We start from the raw sequence: 21,403 nt of genomic DNA, 5'->3' as shown, positions 1-21,403 counted from the left end.
GTGCGGCAGATTTGCCCTGGCTTACCCACATTCTGGACCCTGACCCCGTGGGCACCAACAACGTGCCTTAGGAGGGCAGATACAGCTGGAGTAGGGGGCCATTCCACTGAAGGAGACACCACTGGTCCCCACAGATACGCGACTGCATCCTACATTCAGGAGTTAAAGCCATCTAACGGAGCCACCAGGAAGGACACCGGAGCACCTTCATTTTCCACGCAACGGAGGCTCTGACCTGAGGGATTCTAAGTATGCCTAGTGACTCAGCTAGAACCGGAACCAGGGACACCAAACACCCAGCCAGGATTTCCACTGACACCACAGCCAGAGTAAACACAAAGGCTTTCGGTGCTTTTAACCAGAGGGCTTTCACCCAATCATATCATCTGTCTTCCATGCCTCTAAAGTAAACTGTAGATCAGTACTGTGATCCCAGGTGAGCACACTGAAGTATCTAGCAGCGTCCAACCTGGAGAACTGCAAAGACCTATTTATAACAGGTAAATTTAACCAAGGGAACTGAGTACATAGGTTGTGGAGAGTTGTACACAGTTGTATACGGGCAGTAAAGCAGCCAGAGATAGGAAAAACAGAAGGCCACCACCACCCTGAGGCTGGAGGGACAAAAGGACATACATGAAGTCCAGGGGCTGGGGCCACAGGGAAGATGCACCTGCTTTAGGAGAGGGGGGAGAAATACCTTAGCTCTTCCTTAAGCCCCATCCCCATCTCCCATCAGGGCCTCTGATTGGCTGACCCTTCCCAAAAGCCGGACAAACACAGCCTGCAGGGATCAGGCCCCTTGCAGACCCTCAGATCACAGGAAGGAAAAGATCTGAGGGTGCACCAGCCTAGGACTCCCATGATAGGTGTTGCTTTCTAAACATGCTGCATGGCTATGGTGACTATTATTAATTATTATAAAGGAAGTAGTAAGCTAAAATGAAAGACATAAATATTTCAAAAAAGTAAAACACACATTAAAAGACAATATAGTTTTACATGACTGTTAGGCTAGGTTTAATGCAACGTTGTGTCGCATGCTTTTTAGTGGTATCTTAAACATAAACTGATTTAAAGAGGCTTAGCAATGAACTGGCTATAGGCCAGCAGGCAGTGGGCTGTGGGGACATGTGTCAAACATGTCATCACCTGCTAACGATACAAATGCTTGCAGGACTAAGGCGGTGGTGCATGGTGTTTAAGAACAGGAGCTTGAGAGGAGGCGGTTCTGGGTTCAAGTTCCACACTTAGGGCTGTGTGACCAGGCACAAATAAGTACCTCTCGAGTATGAAATGGTATACTCTCATCTATGAAACGGCATGGTAACATTATCCATATCTCACAGAGGAGCTGTGAGGAGCGAATAAGACAATCCATGGAATACGCTTTTCGCAGTGCCTGGCAAATAGTAAGTGCTCAATAAATCTGAGCTATTTTTTATTTGTATCTCTGTCTAGCCCAAAGGGGAGCTTAAATGAATTGACAATTTCCTCAAAAGTTGGAAAAAAATTGTAGTTTCCTTGGATAAAATGAATGAAGAAAAGGGTGCTCAGATTTGGAAGGGTCAGCTGACTGCTGGAATGATTAGGTTAATTTTCAACATTTCCATGAAGAAAATGGCTCAGAAACAAAGCATGTTTTTGTTTTTATCCTCACCCGAGGACATTTTTCCATTTTTTGTTCAGATAGAGCGGGAGGGAGAGAGACAGAGAAACATCGATGTGAAGGGACACATCGAGTGGCTGCCACCCGCACGACCAACCAGGGCCGGGGACAAACTGCAACCGAGGTACGTGCCCTTAGCGGGAACCAAACCCGGGTCTCTCTGGACCACAGGCCGACGCTCCAACCGCTGAACCAAACCGGCCAGGGCGAAACAAAGCATGTTTAAGGATGAAGAGACAGAGGATTGTTGGTCAAACCCAGAGTATACATTTCTCAATTCCCACCTCCTCAGCTCTGAAGCTTCCACAGGAGGTGACAGTGACATCTTCCGTCTGCCTGGACAGTCCCCGGGGAAACCCCACGGGTTGGCCCTGGGCACAGGGTAAGGAGCAGGCAATGGCTGCCTGTTACTGTCACTCTGGCCATAGCAGTTCCCTTGAAATCTTAGAGTTCTGGGGAGCCCCTGGGACTGTCTGGTCTGAAATGTGGAGACTACCCTTTGAGGACACCAAGTGTCCCCAGACAGCCCCCCGAAGGGTTTCTAGAACAGCACCCTTCTGGCCACAGAGCAATGTGTGCGCTGCCCTCATTCCCTGGGGTTTACACCGCCAGGCCTGGGAACAGAACCATCGGCAAAACTGGCTACGGATGCAGATCTCAGGGCGCACGGAGGCTCTGTGCGCAGGTGAACGGGGACGCCGCGTGACTGGTGCTGTGGAGGGGACTGTGCAGTGACACCGTGGGGCTGGCCTGGCCAGGAAGGGCTGCCCGGAAGCCACACCTCACCTGAGCCCTGAGTGGCGAGCAGGGCTGTGCAGTGCCCCAAGGCTAGTGCCCCTGCAGCAGGAGCACAGCCAGCCTGCAGCGCTGGAGGAAGGCCCACGGGAGGGCGGGCGATGAGGATGGTGCGGCACGTGCGCTCACTGTGTGCAGGGCTTTGTCCTAACAGTCCTGGGGAGCCCTGCTGTGCTTTAAGTAAGGAGGTGATGGTTGGAATAGAACTGCAGGACCAGGAAGCTCTGCCTGGGGGTGGGGTGGGGACTTGCAGAGGACAAGGCAGGTGGCCAGTGGCCGTCCATATCACATGTGGGGATGCTGGTGACCAGTGCTGCAAACCGGCAGACACTCGCGGGCTGGAAAACAGTGCACAGGATCGGGCAGGTGAAGGCCACAGGTGCCTGTACAACTAACGCTAAGGTCTCCAGGTGAACCGGGCCAGGCCGCCACGCCGCGGGCGGGGGACAGCCTCCCGCGTCGTGTACGCAGTGAACTGGGCTCGCTCTGCGTTCACGTGTTCTCTTCAACAGCAGAGACTCCCCCTGATGTGGGCTTGGAGCCCTGCCATCCCCAGCCGCTCCCCGAAATTGAGCCAAAGCGGGACAATCGCTGAGGGGAACAGCATTCCAAATAAATTTCTACCCTGTATGTCAGCTTCACCCTGCGTAGCAAAGAAAAGATTTCTTCCGAGGGGGCAAAGAATTGGCAGGGAGTCCTGCTGAATGCCAAAATGGCACAAAAAGTTCTGGCGCCGTAACCAGGCGAAGAATCGACAGAGAAATATTCACCAGTCAAGGCATCTTGAGCCTGGTGTAAGGTTCATCTATAGAGAGAAGACATTAGGTTAACAGAGCAACAGTGTCCAATACACCGTGGCAACGCAGTTTGTCTCCACCCAGGCGGGGAGGTGGGAGCGCAGCAAGTTACACGAAGTTTGGAATGAGGAGGATCTGAGGCTGAATTCCGAACTGGCCACTTCGGAGTTAAGTGACCTTCGTCAAATCAACACCCTCTCTAGCCTGTTTCATAACTGGGAAGAGATTAAAAAATCTGTAAGGGTGCCACAAGGCTTAAATAAGATATCCCAGGTTCAAGTTCTTAGCACATAGTAACTGCACAGTAAAACAGTAACGGACACATATTACTTACTAAGTGTCTGGCACTGTTCTAAGGTGCTTTGCGTGTATTGGTGTCACTGAATCCTCACAAGGACCCTTTGGTGTAGCTACTATTATTATCATTATCTGTATTTCGTGTAGATGGAGAGACTCAGGCACAGAGAAGTCACATAACTGCCCTTGCTGGGAACTGGGCCAGGACTTGAATCCCGGCAGGCTGGCACCCCAGTGTGCACTCTTCCCCACTAAACTCCACTGCCTCTGTGTGGTCTCTCAGCATCCAGCCAACTCATGGACAACACAGAACCATGACTCCTTGGAATGGACAGAACAGAAGGAAGAGGTGGAGGGAGGAGGGGAGGCAGCCATTTCAGTGTACAGGATCCTGGGTCCCTGAAGGAAGGCTCTATCAACTGAGACACTGAGCAAGTGAAAATAATTTTAGTCTTCGCTTCTCTCTAGAAGTTAAGATATGCTCCCCTTTTCTCCTACTTCCACAACACAGGGGATGGAGCAATTTGCAATCCTAACCTTCTCCAAGGCCTGTACCCACGGCTCCTGGGGGCAAGCTCGTCACTAGCATAGAAGCCCAGATGAGAAGGGAAAGGTAACCAGGCCATTGGGGGTTGGTAAGCCTCTATCTCAGTGCAGATATGAAGCTCGTGGTGGCACTGCGGCCACCTGGGTTGGAGGGGACACCAAACTTGGAGCATGCCCATAGAGAATGTGCTTGCTCCACGGATGAGACCTCCAGTTGGTCATCTGTGACTCTGCCCACATTCTGAGGACAGGAGGCTACACTTTGAACTTTGTGTCGAGCGCTGTAACTTTAGTGTTGAGAAGGTGTTCCTCAAGCTCCTTTTCTTGTCCCGTGCAGGCCACCCGCTCTCAGCAGTTGTCTAGCTTTGCGGTGACCAAAGCCGGCACCTGTTCAGGCGGCAGGGACTGCGGGGTGGGAGAGGGTGGAGGACAGGGGAGGTCCAGGAGGTGCCCAACACAGGAGGAACTGCGTCTGCATCTTCCCGGGGAGAAATGCAACGCATGAAACACAGACTTCACGACGTCCACTCCGAGGCGTGTCTGCACTGTCCTTCAAGCGGTAACTTAGTGACCAGTTCTTCCACAAAAGGAGCCAACCTGTCAATGTTGCAAGCTCTCACTTCCTGACTCTCCAGGTACCTGAACTTCAGTCATTTTACTATGAAAAAGCCTCTCCATCAGAAAGTGAGCAAAGGAAGTGGAAAAAGGCAAAACTTGTTTACAAATTTATTTCTGATCAATATTTTTGGTTTAAAAGTTGGTGGAGCAGGTTGAAACTCACAGTTCATGGGGGAGGGCACTGTCACTTAGGGAACAAAATCACCATCTACCACAACATATTCCCTTTGGCCCTGCATAGCAGCGGGTTACCTGGAAGATTCAGCTAATTCGTAAATAATAAATATTCAGAAGTCGCATCTAGAAGCTGCTGGTGCAGACTCAGGACTGCCCAACACCCACTACTTTCCCTGCCTTTTGTTCCTTAGAAGAAACAAAAGTTTTAGCTATTCGTCTTTCTTTTCCAGGTAAAAAGGAAATAGACATTAAATGTGCATTTTTGTCTTTCTCCTGTAGAAAAATCTAAGGGTTAACAACTGTGACTGGACAACTGCAGGCAGCCCGAGCTGTAGGTCAGCAGCATGGGGCTGCAGAAAGAGAAGATTTACAATAAATAATAAAACAGTCCATAAAAGATTATGGCTCTAAATAGTGATACATTTGGCTAAGTGCCGACTATGGCACAAGTATCTGCACCTTTAACATCTGAGGGCCAACTGGCAGTCCGTGCCCGGAGAACAGAACCCCCCCCCCCCCCCCGAGTGCCACCACGAAAACCAAGTGTCACAGGGATTCTCAGTTTGACAGCTGCAGCGAAACAGAACAAAAAAGAGGAGAAGATGGACATGGTATGTAGGAGAAAGTTAAAGAAAGAACACTTTCTCTTTAGCAAGGACAATAATTTTCAAGGAATGACAGAGAAGAAATTTTTTTCCTTCTAAAAGACACTGCTGATAACTCTGAGGAGTGAACTTGAGGATGGCAAATTGAAAAGACAGATGAAACAAAGACAAAAAAAAAAGATTTTGCTCTCTAATGAGCTTTTTCTCAGAACACGTAAGGATCTCCATGTTTCAGGATGGAATGAAATCCTTTGCAATGGAAGAGTTGCTGGCACACCATCCTCACGTGATAGTCTGACTTCAATCTGCACATGGGCAAAATTTTTCTTAAATGAATTTAAAAAGGGGGGTATTTTCAAGTGAAAGTACTTGAGCCTCCATCCAGCCTCCAGGTTTTTTCTAAGAGGTAGGTCACATATGTGTAAAAGAACTGGAGTTGATTTTTATATTGCTCTGTTTTATTTTAAGAACATTTGAAGAATAAATGATCGGACTCGGAGAGATCGGAGAAGCTATCGACTGTCCAAGGAGAACCAGAGCCCCGTTCTGAGCTGGAGAAGTTCTGTGGGAGCCAGTGTTTTCCTCTCTGGCTGCTGCTACCTGCTCCCTCTGGGCCACCTCGCCAGATGGCTGTTGATCCCTCCTGTTACCGGGGTCTTTCTCGATCTTCACTTAGCCCCAGCTCTTCATCCCAGGCACTGAAATACTAGTTTTCTGTATTGATGGATCAAAAGCACTGAAATCCCATACACTGATCTAAAACCACTGTGGTGGGAATTTTGAAACTCGGACCTCTGAACCACGTACACCGAGACAGACTCAAGAGTGACACACGGCCACACTCTGCAGTGCACAGGGCACACTAGCTCAGGACCATCTCCCACGCCTCCGGGAGCCTCAAGGAGAGAGGGCGACAGACCAAAGTTATTCCAAGAATAAATCTTACTTCAGTCCACAGACTCTCTGAATACATGGAATACGACTGACTGACGGAAATGGATACAGTGACTTCCATTTGGAATCTCCATGTATATATAACGAAATGAAAGGAAATGACAACAGACCGGAAATGTTTTCTTTGAACAAAACCCAGACCTTGCTAACAATAACAGCATGCAGTCCTTGCCAAAATCCAAAAAAGGGGTGTGTTTTTTTTTTTAAAAAAGCTTTCCCAACATATCAATGAAAAAGATGATGATTAGAAGATAAGGAATAGGGGAAATATTTGGATTAGTTATAACTACTTTCTCAACATTTCCTCAAGCACTTGAAGGTCAGAAGAAACTTTCTGAGTCAGAGGAACAGCCTGTATGAAAATATACCAACAACAGAAACAGTGCCACTTTTTCTTTTTCTATAAAAGATCTTCATGTTTCAAAAAGAGCAAATAAGATGATTTCACTTTCACCTTAATTTTTATGGTAAATGCAACTTCCTTCATTTTTAGGTAGTGCTTCTTTTGTCTCAAATGTTACTGTCCTTGATTAATCTATTTGGTAATAATTTATAATAAAATAACAGATGCATTATATTTTTGATATGTTTCTATATCTAATATGTTGTAACGTATTTATCAATAACTATATTTGAAATACATTAAATGCTGAGTTTCACGGATTTGTAAAAAAATTTTTTTATTGACTGACTCTTTAGAGAGAGATCGAAATATGTGAGAGAGAAACATCAATCGGCTGCCTCTGCACACCCTGCTGGGGATGGAGCCCACAACCAGGCATGTGCGCTGACCGGGAATCGAATGGGGACCTCTCAGTCCATGGGATGACGCTCAGTCCACTGAGCCACACAGGCCGGGCAGTTCCACAGATTTTTTTTTTAAAGAATTTTGGGCTCTTAAAAAACCCTGGTGAGGTCATTAAGCTCGGGCACAGCAATCCCTAAATGCTACCTTGCTTGGACTGTATGTGGTCCTCTGAGCTTCCACCTTGGGCCCTCGGTTTCATTTTGGATGAGAGATGGTGTGGCTTCATTTCTTTAGAAATGGGCCCAGACATTAACATCTTAGGTAGAAAAGTCAGTGCCCATTTTCCTATGGACATTCTTGTACTCAGTTAAAAAGGTAATCTATCATGAAAGAAAACAGTTTTAATAGTGCTCATGAACAGTGTCCTTCCCTCTTCAATACCACAGAAATGGGGACCCCTATTCCTGAATGCTTTTATTTACTTACTTATTTTAATCAAAGAACCCAGGATACAGGCCTGTAGACATGGGGGTGGAGAAGAGTATTCAAGATTAAAAATGACTGAGGGGAGGGTCTCTGACCAGACGACAACTCTGACCATCAGAAACAGTGAATTCTCTATTCAAGCTTAAAAGGGTCACAGCCAAGACGACCTCCTGTGACCCCAGTGGGCCAGGTTCAGAAGCCCAGTCATTGATCAAGTTGGGTGCACACATTTTCAAAGAAAGAAGGACTGTAGCGAATAAACTTGAATTAATGGCTATACATTGGCAAGTTTCTGCCGGGGCATTTGTCCACATGTTGAGGCTGGCAGTGCAGATCCAGCGGGTTCTAAATGGAGCTTGTGGGCAGAAGGAGAGCCAGGGTCACTCCATCACTCTACTATCCCATAGGCACCAGATTTTCTTCTTTAATTTTTGAGGTGACAAGAGAGCTAAGATGTGTTTCTTTCTCCAAGTCCGTTGACAGGGCTGTGCACTTGGCTGGTGCCAACCAATAGAGCCTTCTCAGCAATTTATTATTTTTATTTATTTATTTTTAATCCTCACCCAAGGATATTTCTGCATTTATCTTCAGATAGAGCGGAAGGGAGAGAGGGAGAAAGAGAGAGAGAGAGAAACATCGATGCGAGAGAGACACATCGAGTGGCTGCCACCCACACAACCCCAACCAGGTCCGGGGACAAACTGCAAACAGAGTTACAAGCCCTTAGCGGGAACCGAACCCAGGACTCTCTGGTCTGCAGACCAGTGCTCTAACCACTGAGCAACCGGCCAGGGCCTTCTCAGCAATTTAAAACCCAGTCAAATATACTGTTAATTTTGTAAGGCATGCAATGGTATTGCAGAACATAGCCTTACTTTTTAGAGATGTATATCAAAGAATCTGGGAGTGAATGTCATGATGTCTGGGTTATGATGTAAAATATGGGGGAAAGGGTTGGTGAAGAAGGCATGGCAAATGTTTGTTCATCTGGATGGTGGGGATACGGTGATTATTACATGATTCCTTCTACTTTGTTTTGAAATTTTACATGATTAAAAAAAATCAATAGCAACAATCACACAAAAAGTTCAATCCACACAAAGTCAAATAAAATAATGACAGTAAAAGAAATTACGCAAAATAACAAATACAAATGCCTCCCCCTAAACAAAATGCTTGATGACAGACACTAAGAATTGATGATAAAGCACAGAGATCCTTGAACTATTCTCTCTATCATTAGCTTATGGTCAAATTGTAGATTCGACCTTGCTGAAAGTCAACTAGACAATTCATAACAAAAGACTGAAAACTGTGAATGCTTTTGTGAGTCAGTTTATTCCTGTACCACTTATATTAGCAACAACTTGGGAAAACAAAACCCTTCATATCCAATAACAGGAGACTGATCAAATCTATTACGACACATGTAAACACCGAATACTATGCAAACATGAAAAGAATAATATTGAGTTATGTTTATTGACATGAAAAGAAATCCTTAATATATTGCTAGGTAAAAAGAGAATATTACAAAACTCTCTATATAGTAGTAGCTGATTTTTATAGAAAAATATACGCATATAAACAAAAAAATTCAGCCAACTTAGTAGTGGTTGTCTGGGTAGCAGGACTGATTATTAATGATTCTTTTTTTTTTCTTTATGTTCTCCTGGAAATAGAAGTTCTTTTTAAAACTTAGAAATGTTCCTGTATACTGGAAACCAATATAATATTGAGTGTCAACTGTCACTGAAAAGAATAAAGTTTTTTTAAAAAGATTAAGTTTTATGATCTAGGATCCTTTATTTCTGTTTTAAAAGAGTCACCCAAGGGATGAGGTGATTGAAGGCAGCTGTAAAGACACAGGCTGGGACAACTGCATCTAAAATATGACTCCACCAGGGTCAGTCCATTTCAGCTGCAGAAAGCCAGGCGCTATCGAAGGAAGACGCCGTTTCAAGTATCAGAACAATAGAGGATTTTAGGGGAAAAAAAATATTGGTGATTTTTTTATTTTTTTTATTTTCTTCTCTGAAAAGTACAAATGCCTTCTATTTAGGGCTGTCTTAGAGGCGGGCCAACCCGTACAACCTAACACCCAGTTTTCAAGGAACAATTCCTGTGGCAGCGGCTGGAGCCAGGAAACTCCTCAGGACAAGGAGCACAATGCCCGGCTTGTGGAGGGCGCTGCGGCCCGGGGGCCAGACCCCGAGAGCCCGAGCCAACCGCAGGCCACGGAAGCGAACCTGCTCGTCCGGCTCCGCGAAATGTCAGCCGGTGGAGGGACCTGGATCTCCCGCAGGAATCTGACTTTCTGCATAAACAAGGACAGCGGGCTCTGCTCAGGTGAGCGGAGAACAGATGAACTCAGTCTTCCTGCAGTCAAGCTGTGGGGGGTGCCAGTGAAATGTGGGTGCCCCCTGGCCCGTGGCAACATCCATGAGGGCTTTTCAGTCCTCAACAGAGGTCAGTCTTGGAATATTTGATATCTTTCTAGTAACAACGATGGAGACACTCCCGAGAGCAAATCCCAGGTAAGAACAGGAGTGAGGCCGGCACCAAAGCCACCAGACCTTTGGTCATGTCTCCTCTCCACCACCTGTCAGAGGTGACTAGGGGAGAAGAGGGGTTCTGGGTGTCTACTTACAGAGACCTACAGATTCACACTCTGTTCCTGATGCCCTGAGTTACACAACAAGAGGGGATACTGTTGCAAGCCAGAAGTAAAGGTGGGAGAGCCCATGGAAATCGAAGAAAAGAAAGGCCCAGCCCTCTCCCGACCCTGAAAAGGAGATTCAAAGTGGCCTCTTCCCAGAAACACAAACCTAAACGGTTCTGGCAGCTACTGTTTCAACTATAACAGCTCAATATAGATGTCACAGATGGAAGGGAAATGGCACAGGGCGATACCTGCAGGACAAGGGAGTATAGGAATAGATAAAAGTGCTGAGAAAGGTTTGGTGAAATAAGAACAAGGAACCCGCCAACGGCCGCAGTCCACAAAGCAGTTTCGGGCGACTGTTATTTTTACAAACCGACCCACTGTTTTCCAATATTAGTTTTAACTCCTTTGAAAAGTGAAAACTCAGAGAGCAGTTCAAAAGCACGGATGGCCCATGAAAAGGCTCTCAAGTCAACATCCTCGCCACGGCGGCCGCAGACAGTGGAGCGGGCTGGGCACTGCACTGAGCTGCCAGGCTTAGGGGCACATGGACCACCACAGGCCTCACAGGCTCACACAGTTACTGGGACAGCTTCCAGTAGGTGGCAGTGTCTTGAGGAAGGGGACTTGAAAAACATTTGCAATGGCCCACCATCAGCCTTGACCTCACTAAAAAAGCACTGAATGTCCCAACGAAAAGGATGCCATGAAATCAGCAGTAATTTCCTTTCTTTCTTTTTCTTTTTAGAAATAGAATTCTCAGTGCATTTAATCTTAAAGTCATAAAATATAAAGGGTTAAGAGAATATACGGAGAGCGGCTCAAAAAAGCACCAGTTTCATTTGCTCTCTTTCCTGTTTTCTTAATTGCCTCTGTCTAATGCAGAGTTCTTTGTACATCATCTTTTACTTTTTAAGGTAATGGAGTATTGTTCTCGTCTGCCTTTCAAGAAATGAAAAGGGAAAATTGCACAAATTGAGGCAGCACATTATACTTTTACAAATTTGTGCAATTTCTATTACTGAATCATAAATATTTAAGGACATTCATCCAAACCATCACACGGGAAAATTCTATATTGAACACTTCCAAGTGCATACGTTTTTCAGTAAATACTGTAAGTGCCATTATCTAAATCATAGAAAAATTGCCCGCATTTCAAATTTTCAAAATTGGGCAAATTAAATGTTGGTCAGCACAGCATGATATAAATCTACTTTTCTCTGATTTTCCCCGCTTCTGCTTTTTTGTCCAGTGATGAAGAAAAAGGACAATTCAGGTAAACACTTCCTCGCTTTTGGAATAAAGCAAGCCAGGTGTGAGAAGTTCTTCTTATAGGCGTGCAATCTTATACCCCCATGGACACTGAATTATTAATGGGGAAAAGAGAACAAATAACCAAGAGAGGGTTCTTGGCAGCCATTGTTTGAAGTTCATGGTGTTACACAACATTGAGCATGTTCAATTCACCTGCCAGGAGCTATCTGATTCTGACTCTAGGGTTCCATTTTCCTATTTCGATCTTATCCTGCACCTGGCTGGGTGATGGTCCATGTCAGAAGATGGAGATCTTCTTTTTATTCCATTAAACTTTGGGATCTGGTTATGATATCATGCTTCATGTATTTTCATCAACAAACGATCAGAGTAACTGGTTATCTGGTCCCTGCAGAACCTAGGCTTGTGCCGAGGAAGGAAACAGAAAAATCCGGATTTTATTAGTCTCTTAAGTGTTCAGTCCTGTTCTCACGGGGTCTGGCTGGACTGTCTCCTCATCTCATCTGTCAGGTGGAGTGGCATTAAGAACACTCTGTCCACACACTGTCTCAAAGGAGCCACACGGGCTTCTTTACACTTGGATTGAATTTTCTAGACTCTAAGGTTAAACAGGCCAAGGAACGGCTGCCTTAGCATTTACGGTGACGTCCCAACTAGAGGACGGATTCACTGAGGGGCCGCGGGGGGCACAAACAAGGGTGGAAGGGGTGAGGCTGAGGCACCGGAGGGCAGGACCGTGAGCCAATCATTCCGGCTGCTAAGTTGATTGATTTTTCTTCCTGCCTACATGGTGCACTTCGGTGATTGTTTTTTCCTTTACTTTTGGGAAGATGATCCCACTTTAAGCAGCTGAGTCTAAGTTTTTAGGGTTTTTTTTTTTTTAAAAAAGGCATTCTCAAACCAGTTCTTAAAATGTCTGGGATTTGCTTCAGAATGATCTAGGGGGAGGAAGGAGGAACAAAAGGAAAAGATAGATGAAACATATGAGTCATGAGTTGATAACTGTACAAACTGAATGATAGGTACATTCCGTATTTTTGAAATTTTTCATTGTAAGAGTTAAAAAAAAAAAATGAGGCAGAGAACCAATGATCCAGAACTTGCTAGTTATTCGTTTCAACCTTTAGCTTCACCTAAGTCTCTTTTAAACCCTGCTAACAAGGAATGCTGTCTACCATCATTTTCTCTCCCCATATCTCCCTACCTCATAACTGAAGTATTAACAAACCGCAGACCTGCCAACAGACAGCTGTGACGAGGGGGGGTTTGATGAGGAGGGAGGTACAACCACCGGCCCGTGTGGGATGGAGAGTTCGCTGTACACACAGCCACTGGCTTCGTGTTCTCTTGGCGCCCAGGCAGGGACATATGCACCTCCCGTCTCATTGGTAAGCACACACTGAAATGCCAAGCTGCAGAGTGTTTCATCCTGGGTTGCTACGCTTTTCCTTAGATCTTGTGGTTGGAATGAAAGTCAAGATCAATAATGATGAACAACTGTGGGGGAAGTGGTGGGTTCATGAAGCACAGGGAGAGTCGGCTGCTCTCTTCACGCACGTCTTGTCCCTCCCCCCGTCCCCCTGGACATCAGGCCCCACGAGCAGGAGATCTCACTGAATGGAGGAGCTCTTTCTGAATACTTCCTGGGGCCAGCATCCCAGGGCTGCCCTTCTCCATTATAGGTCACGGTTAAATTATGCTCTCTCTTAAATATACCCAGCAACTCGAAAACACGGGAGATTCTGAGCTTGATTCCAATCATGAGCCATTGTTCTGCACAGTCAGCGACTTCTGGGAAATCAAACAGGAGAAATCCGATAACTAACCAAACATCCTACTAAGCACTTACAAATCTGGAGATACGGAAAATTTGGAGATGATATAGATCTTTTTGAAAAGTATCCTAAATCATACCTTAAAACATAACTCATAAGCTGACCTTGTGCATACAAAATAAACCAGGACTCACAAAGGGGGAGAGACAGTTGGCATGTTTTCCCATCCCTGCTATCAGTTAACTCACATTGAAGAGGATTTCTTGGCCCTGGCCGGTTTGGCTCAGTGGTTGGAGCCTCGGCCCGAGGGCCAAAGAGTCAAAGGTTCGATTCTGGTCAAGAGCATGTACCTCAGTTGCGGTTCGGTCTCTGGCCCTGCTTGGGGTCGTGCAGGAGGCAACCAGTCAATGTGTCTCTCTCACATCGATGTTTCTCTCCCCCCCCCCCCACCTCACTCTATCTAAAGATAAATGGATTCTATTCCACCTGAAGTAATGAGGTGAGGAGGTAAAAAAAAAAGAGATCTATTTGAGGGGAGGCCAATTGAGTAAGCTGCCTATTCAAAGGAAAAATAAACACATACTGAGGATTTTGTAGAAGAATAGTGAAGCAAGAATTCGGTAATACTGATTTCTGAACACTACATCACGGGGTGGGGTGGGGATTGGGGGCTTATAGGAAGCACCTCTTCCTTTGCTTTGGGCAAGATCTGATTTCTTCTTACTCCCAGCAAGAGGATAATTTAAGGATTACTTCATTTTTGCCAAATGGCTAAAATAATTTTCTCTTCTATCCTGTAATTATGCTCAAGCTCCAGCCAAAGCAATTAAGGCTACAAGGTGCATTTCACTTGTCTGGGGCTAGTTCAAACCTCCTTTTCCCTCTTCCCAGAGAACACCTGAAAAGCATAAAATAACATGGTCTTGCCGCATACCTTTCTGTTACGTAAATATTGGCATGTAATCTTATAGAGCAGCAGAGCACTCCATGGGAGATGCTGCTGGGGTCCCCCCAGACCCCCCAGTGCACTCTCCAGAGTCACTGGGAATGTCTGCAGCTCAGTGAGAGCTGCCCACATGGCCGGTGCCCCCTCACCTGGGAGGTCACACAGGCTCTGCTGAGGTCGGTAAATACTACCGGGATGCAAGGAGCGGCCCTGTTCCTCGAGGCAAGATTAACTCTGATGCAGTTCATGGGCCAGGATTCACTGCAGGACAGAGCCGAGGCTCGAATCCGGCTAAAACCACATGCCGGCTCAGTAACCCTGCCTTCCCCTCCTGCCCTGTCACTTCCCCACAGGTTCCTCTGAGAACACTCCTCAATAAAGCCCCTCCAAGACACCCCCCTCTCCAGCTCTGCTGCTAAGGAACCTGGCCTGCGACACTTCGAGAAGCTGATGGAAGCCAATTAAAATGAACATTTATTATTTTCAGTGTGCCAATATGGCAGTGTCATGGGTTTAACCCACAGACACAAGCACATGCGTGAAATAGCCTCAAGACTACAGGTAGGAGGCAGTCTGGAGCCTACAGTAGCCTCTGTTTCCTATCTGAGCATCCCACTTCATAGATGAAATAGACTCCCCCCGCCAGACCCATTTCCCAACGCAACGCACAGACCAGATCACAAGACTCCATCTCCACTGGTGTCCTTATCCGTGGAGACAAGGCTGACACCACTCTTCTGTCCTATTACAGGGAGGTTCCTTTCCCTAATATGACTCTGTGTGAAGCAAGCTGGCTCTGTTTTAATTACTACTCATGTGTGATCTTCTTCAATTCCAATTCATAGAATTAAAAAGCAAACACAACTCAGGTAAGATTCGACTGAGCACCGCCCAAGTGCCTGGCGACACTCTGAGGTCTCTCCAGACGACATCAAAGAGAAACACATTATTTGTCTTTTGTTGCAAGAATTGAAAGCACAGAACTAATCAATGCTCCCATCAGGGAGCACCTAAGTTTGCTCAGGGAAGCAAAGTTCCTTGACTTAACGCCTTGGAAGGGGGAGGTCGCATCTCCCCAGAGCACCTGATCTGCAGTGGCGGGTCTGAGCTTGCTGGCGCTCACCTCCAACAGCTCAGTGTTGGATGACTGGCTGCCCCCTTTTATTCGGCAGACCAATGGGGAGCCCACCCTGGCCGACCTCCTCAAACTGCCTTTAGCCAATGGACAGTTTCCTTACCCACCGTTGTTAGCTATTATCGGCTTTCCCGTAATTTTTTAAAGCACCATCTTTCTTCCGCTTTGTATGTTTCACCCTCCTACTAATGCGGTGAGATAAAACGTTGGGATTTGCTTGGTGATGAGGTACAGCCCAGAGCCGCAGAGCTACTTAGAGGAGCGGCTGCAGTGAGCGCCCTGGTTTCCCCGAGTGTGGCTGTCCCGAGACACAGACCCAGCTCCCAGTCACAGCCGTGCCACCCATTCAACTCAAAGGTCCAGAAACTTCTGTGAAGAGGATCAGGAGATCTACTTCACAAGATTACTGTCAGGAGTAGGAAACAAGAGCACATGGAAACTCCCCGGCACAGGAACACCTCTTAGATGTGTGATCAATATTAACGGTCCCCCCTCCTTGGTGTCCTCGCTTCCTCTGTTGTTTCCACCAACCAAGTTCTCATACAGAATGGTCGGCAGGGGCGGGAGGCCTCTGGACACAGCGGGAGAAAGCGCTTTGGGGAACAAGGTGGCACGTGGGTGATCTGAGGGGCCCCACAGAGAGCGCCTACCTGGTGGTCGTGCGGACGGTGTTTTCCTTTGTGTGATTGTGCTCTTTGCTCACTTTTTCTGTAAGGAGAGAGAACGGAACATACCTTTTAGGTCATTCACTCAACTTGTGTCTTTAAGGCTTCAGCAGAAACAGCCTCAACATTTCTTCTCTTGTGGTTTTCTTTTTGGTTCCTCTTTTTAAACAGCCAAACCCTCCCTGTCTTGCTAGTAAAGACCATCCTCAGAAGACACAGATAGCGTCCACAAAAATATGTGATTAAAGACCAATCCAAGGGAAACAGTTACTAACAAGTTTCAAGCATGTTGTGTGGTTTGAATCAGGCCAGAGTAGGTACATGTACACATGCTCGCGCACAAGCACAACGATAGCTATTTCTCCTGCATCTTCCCCCAGCTGAAAATTTCTGCTTTCCTCTGATTCAGCATGAAAACTGCCGCTGTTGCAACTGTTCCGCTCCTGACTTTGATGACAACCTTTAAGCGTTCTGTATTGTCAGGCCCCTTTGTGAGAGGGATATAAAAACAGCCAGAAGACCTCTGGGTGCTGCAGTCACCCTGTGCTTATTCTGATAAATGTCACAGGGGACACCAAATATCATTAGACAAGGAGAGGTAAACCCTCCCTTACTCTATCTTGAGGTCTGTATCTACCAGCTGTCAGGAATTATTTAATTAGCTCTCAAGAACACAAAAGTTGAACTCTGGCCTCCTCAATGCAGTTCCAATGTGAGGGTTCTGCCCCAACTGTCACAGCTCTCAATGGCTTCTTTTAAGTGTCCAGAGAAAACCCGGCCAACTCGACCAGGGTTTCAGGTTTCAACGGCAGGGCAAGTGAAAAAAAAAAAACAAAACTTTTAATCTTAACGGATTTCGGGGGAAATTTCAACAAAAGATTTACAACATCTGTCCCATGCTCGGTTACAGAGTCTGGGCTGCTGCTTGCCAGTTTGCGTGGACAATCCCTTTCTGTCCACTCGCCAGTGACAATGAGGGTGCATTTAGATTCCCAGGCAGTATTCTTTTAGAAAGCAGGAAATTGGGGCTAAATGACTTGCCTGAGGTCACCCAGGCAGTTGTGACAGCGCCAGGGCGAGAACTCGCAGACACAAAGTTTGGAGCTGATAGCAGACTGTGATAATGTGCTTCTCAGAGACACAGACTCTGAAAAGAACCTCCCAGCCTCACTTTGCCAATTTTCACTGCTAAATCGTCTTCAAAGTTATACTGTGTTTAGATATGTTTTCAGTCTATTTAAAAAAAAAAAAAAAAAACACACAAAAAAGCACCTGCACGTTTGGGAGCTTCTCGGAGTTTGTAAAGATCTATGTGTCCTGTGAAGTGGACAGAATTAGCTATTTCCACCCCGGCAGAGACTGCACACAGTCCTTGTTTGAGAACCCGGGGGCCTCCATTTTCGGCACCAACCACAGTGTCACAGGCATGGCGTGTGTGGCTGGGCCAGTGGAAGGTGGACTATCACGGTGCACGGATTCTAGCTTCTTTTCTCTTTCCTGGTATTTTTCTTGGCGGGGAAAACAAGGTAATACTTAAATAACGAGGCATCTAGTGGGTGCTTTCAATTTGCTACCCCTAACAAAAGAGCTTATCCAACATTAGTACCCGGCTTGACTGGTGTGTGAGCTTCAACAGGTAGACTTGACTATGGACAAGGGAGGTGTGTCTCTATGCAAATCTAACTCTTATGCGTGTTTGTATCATCAGCCTCGATCGTGTTCAGACAATCTGTTGAGGACAAAAGGCATGCAGGAGTTAACAAAAGGGCAAAATGTAGGCCCTAGAACCCTCAATTATTCTATCATGACACTCTGAGCTACTGATGATCGCACATTTGAATTCCAAGTGTTCCAAGTAGACACAGTTGCTTTACAGAAAATGTTCTTCTAGGCTAGAGCCAGAAAAATCCCCTCTCTTCATCTTTTGCTTTTCCCTTTCCTTACTTTTTATTGTATTTTTTGAGATACAGTAAAATCGCATTAATTCGGACCACACTAATTTGGAGTTCATGGCAATTCAGTCACTGTTGGAGTAAACTGACGTTTATCTTTTTGCACATTAGAAAACAAAACAAAAAAGGCTGTTCATCAGATCAACTGCCTAAACAAAACTGGAGGTGAGACCCGTAGCCTGGTCAACAGGGGTCATTCGCACTGAATTGAACAGAGTTCTCATTTCAAACGATGCTTAACTGTTTATTAAAGGAAGTTTGGCAGGAGTGCAACTTGGCAACATTTTAGCCACTGAGTTTGAGCAGCAGTTCAAGTAACAGAATCGATTTCTGTTGGGGGAAAAAATCCTATCAGGTGGGGGTTTCACTCTGAGTGGCCTTCCTTGCAATCATTCCCAATTGTCGACCTTTTCCTGCCCGCACACCTACCTGACAGTTGAAACAGGAGCTCGGAAGCCATCTTCACAGAGATATCCTGACTGAAGAGGTTCCTCTCTGGGGGCACTCTGCCCTCTGGCATCTTCTGTAAGGGTTCGGCTTTCTCTCGCCCCATTAAAGTGCCATAGCCAACATTCCGGCTGGGTGACATCGAGACATGCGAGTCCTGGATGTCGACCTCCATGGGTTCTTCTTTAATCTTCACCATCTGGGCTTCCTTGTAGCTTTCCGCTGCAAGCAGGTGCATGAAGAGAAACAAAACACCAGAGTTTCTTAATTCTGACCCAAACCCAGTGTCTCATCACAGACGTGCAGGAGAGAGCGCAGCACGCTGAGACTCAGCTGGAAAAGCTACTGGTTTGGTCCATTTGGTTTCCTGAAAAAAGTAGGAACTGAAACCTACAAAACGGAGTGACTTGCCCAAGGCCACACAAATGGCAGCAGAACCAGGCCTAGGTCTCCCAATTTAGAACTCGGGGTTCTTGACCTGGGGTTCTTGGCCACTCCCAGGAACCCCCCTTCTTCTCTGCCACGTCGCTTCCAGAACATACAGAGAAGATGGTATATGTCTGTCTTTGTTTCATAACTCAATTTCGATGGCTCAAACTAGAGCTGGCATATTAACATAACGATTTTCTCCCTCTATTTTTAAAGCTCTGATGGTTTTTTTTTCTTTCTCTTCTAGGGCATCTAAATTAATAAAGGATAAATAGAGTTGATTCAACTAAAACGTTTACGTCTTGCTGGGAGGTAGTAATCCGCAAGACCACCTAGGAAGTTAATTGCAGCCCAAGGATTAACACTTAGAAAAACAGCAATCTTACAGCTTATAATAACGATTCCATTTACAGACTGTTCTTGCTTTAGGTGTGACTACTGGATGTTGGTCCCCTGTCTGAAACGTGCATTCAGGAGTGCCTCTGTGCCCAAGCGTGCCTTACAGCTGATGGCAGAACATCTCTGAAACAAGGTGAGGCAATTAGCCCAGCCATTAATTTGGGTCACTTTAAAATAAGGCCACCCTTTCAAATCAATAAACATTTGTTAGTAGCTACTGTGTACTCAGCATCCCAGAAAACAGAAAACAAAAAGGACACGGAGAGACAGATGGATAGAGAGAGACAGACAGAGTAGTGAACTGCATGGTGACCCCCCCAAAAGATATATCTATGTCCTAACACCAGGAACCTGCAAACGTAACCTTATTTTGAAAAAAGGTATTTGCAGATGTGGTTAAGTTAAAGATCTCACAATGAGATCGTCCTGATTATCCTGTAGGCCCTAAATCCAATGACAAGTGTCCTCATTATAGACAGAAAGGGACAAGACACAGACACAGGGGAAAAGGCCATGTGAAGACAGACACAGTGCTATAGATTGGAAGTCTGTGTCCCACTCAAACGAATATGTTGGAGCCTAATCCCCCACGAGATGGTATTTAAAGGGGGCCTTTGGGAGGTGTTTGGGTCACAAGGGTGAAGCCCTCGTGAACGGGATAAGTGCCCTTACGAAGAAGACCCCAGGGAGCTCCCGAGCCACTTCTGCCGCGTGAGGACGTAGCAGAATGACTGCTTTCTATGAACAGGAAGTGGGTTCTCACCAGATACCAAGTATTAAGACTCTTTGACCTCGGACTTCCCAGCCTCCAAAACTACGAGGAAGAAATTTCTGTTGTTTATAAGCCACCCGGTCCATGGTGTCCTATCACAGCAGCTCACAGACACTAAGACAGAGACTGAAGTCCTGCCTCACAAGCCAAGGGTTGCCCGGAGCCACCAGAAAGTGGAAGAGGGAGGGAAAGATTCTCCCCTAGAGCTGTCAGATTTCAGACTTCTGGCCCTTAGGCCAGGGGGAGAATACATTTCTGTTGTTTTAAGCTACAAAGTTTGTGGCAATTGGGGATGGATGGATGGATGGATGGATGGATGGATGGATGGATGGATAGGTAGATACACAGAACGAACATTAAGAAAAAATATAAAGCAGATGCTGATCTGCGGAGCAGTCAGAGATGTGAAGGGGGAAATCTCATTGCCGTAACCCGGGTGGTCAGAGAAAACGATGCTTCCCTGCTAAGTATGAGACAGGTGAAAGTCAAGGACCTGTACAGTTCATTGATTTGCAGTAAAGAAGCTAGAAGAGCATTTTTAATTAAATGATCAAAATTAATATGGTGCTATCAATAAGCTCTTCAGTAAGAAGTGTGCTAATTGTTCTTTTTTTCCTCTTGACATGTTACACATGCTTCTCAGGAAAGCAACTTGTTTTTTGTCAGCAACTAAACTGCAGGCAACTGTTCCAGTTAATGTGGATCCCCTCCCCCACCCCGAACTCTGCCAAGCTGTTTTTTCTCTGTATGTCTGTGAAGCCACATTTCTGATTCAATCATGCTAAAAAGAAAGGACACGAAGCCTTGCAAGTTATATGTTTAGCTGCCTTTACTTCCGGTCCATCTACTTCTTCCTTGAGTCCTGACCACACCCCCTGCCCCTCAGGACTTGGTGACTTCAGCTGGGTCACTCGTGGGAGCAGTCACAGCACACGGTTCCCTCTTCATGTTCCCTCAAACATTTGGGAAATAAACAGTGGGGTCAGTGTCACAGGTGCATAGTGATGTCTCTGAACCCTGCAAGTCTTTCCCAAAGCTGAAGACAATCACAAAGGAATACTAAAAAGAGATTCATTTAGTTGAAAAAAAAAAAAAAAAAATCTCAACACACAGAGCAAAGCTAGAAGCTCCATTATCCCCTACCCTGACGCACGCTCGCGCTCTCTCTCTCTCTCTCTCTCTCACCTTTCCCCAGCTTTGTCCCTGGATCAAAACCACTTGGCTATCTGCACCACTGAATTTAATGAA

At 46.1% G+C, this 21,403-nt stretch overlaps 1 protein-coding gene across 1 annotated transcript in view; it reads right to left on the bottom strand.

Annotated features, from left to right (window-relative positions):
- ZNF827 (zinc finger protein 827) overlaps nucleotides 1-21,403 on the bottom strand; it is a 161,233-nt gene that overhangs the window by 56,714 nt on the left and 83,116 nt on the right. The window contains exons 6-7 of the mRNA XM_036241328.1: nucleotides 18,538-18,777; nucleotides 16,142-16,199 (exon numbers count right to left, since the gene is read on the bottom strand). Of these exons, the coding sequence (XP_036097221.1) occupies nucleotides 16,142-16,199; nucleotides 18,538-18,777 (298 nt within the window). The remainder of the gene's footprint in view (nucleotides 1-16,141; nucleotides 16,200-18,537; nucleotides 18,778-21,403) is intronic.

This window comes from Molossus molossus, unplaced genomic scaffold, assembly GCF_014108415.1.
Source record: "Molossus molossus isolate mMolMol1 unplaced genomic scaffold, mMolMol1.p scaffold_m16_p_4, whole genome shotgun sequence".
Lineage (NCBI taxonomy): Eukaryota > Metazoa > Chordata > Mammalia > Chiroptera > Molossidae > Molossus > Molossus molossus.
This window is presented reverse-complemented; position numbering and strand designations above follow the sequence as displayed.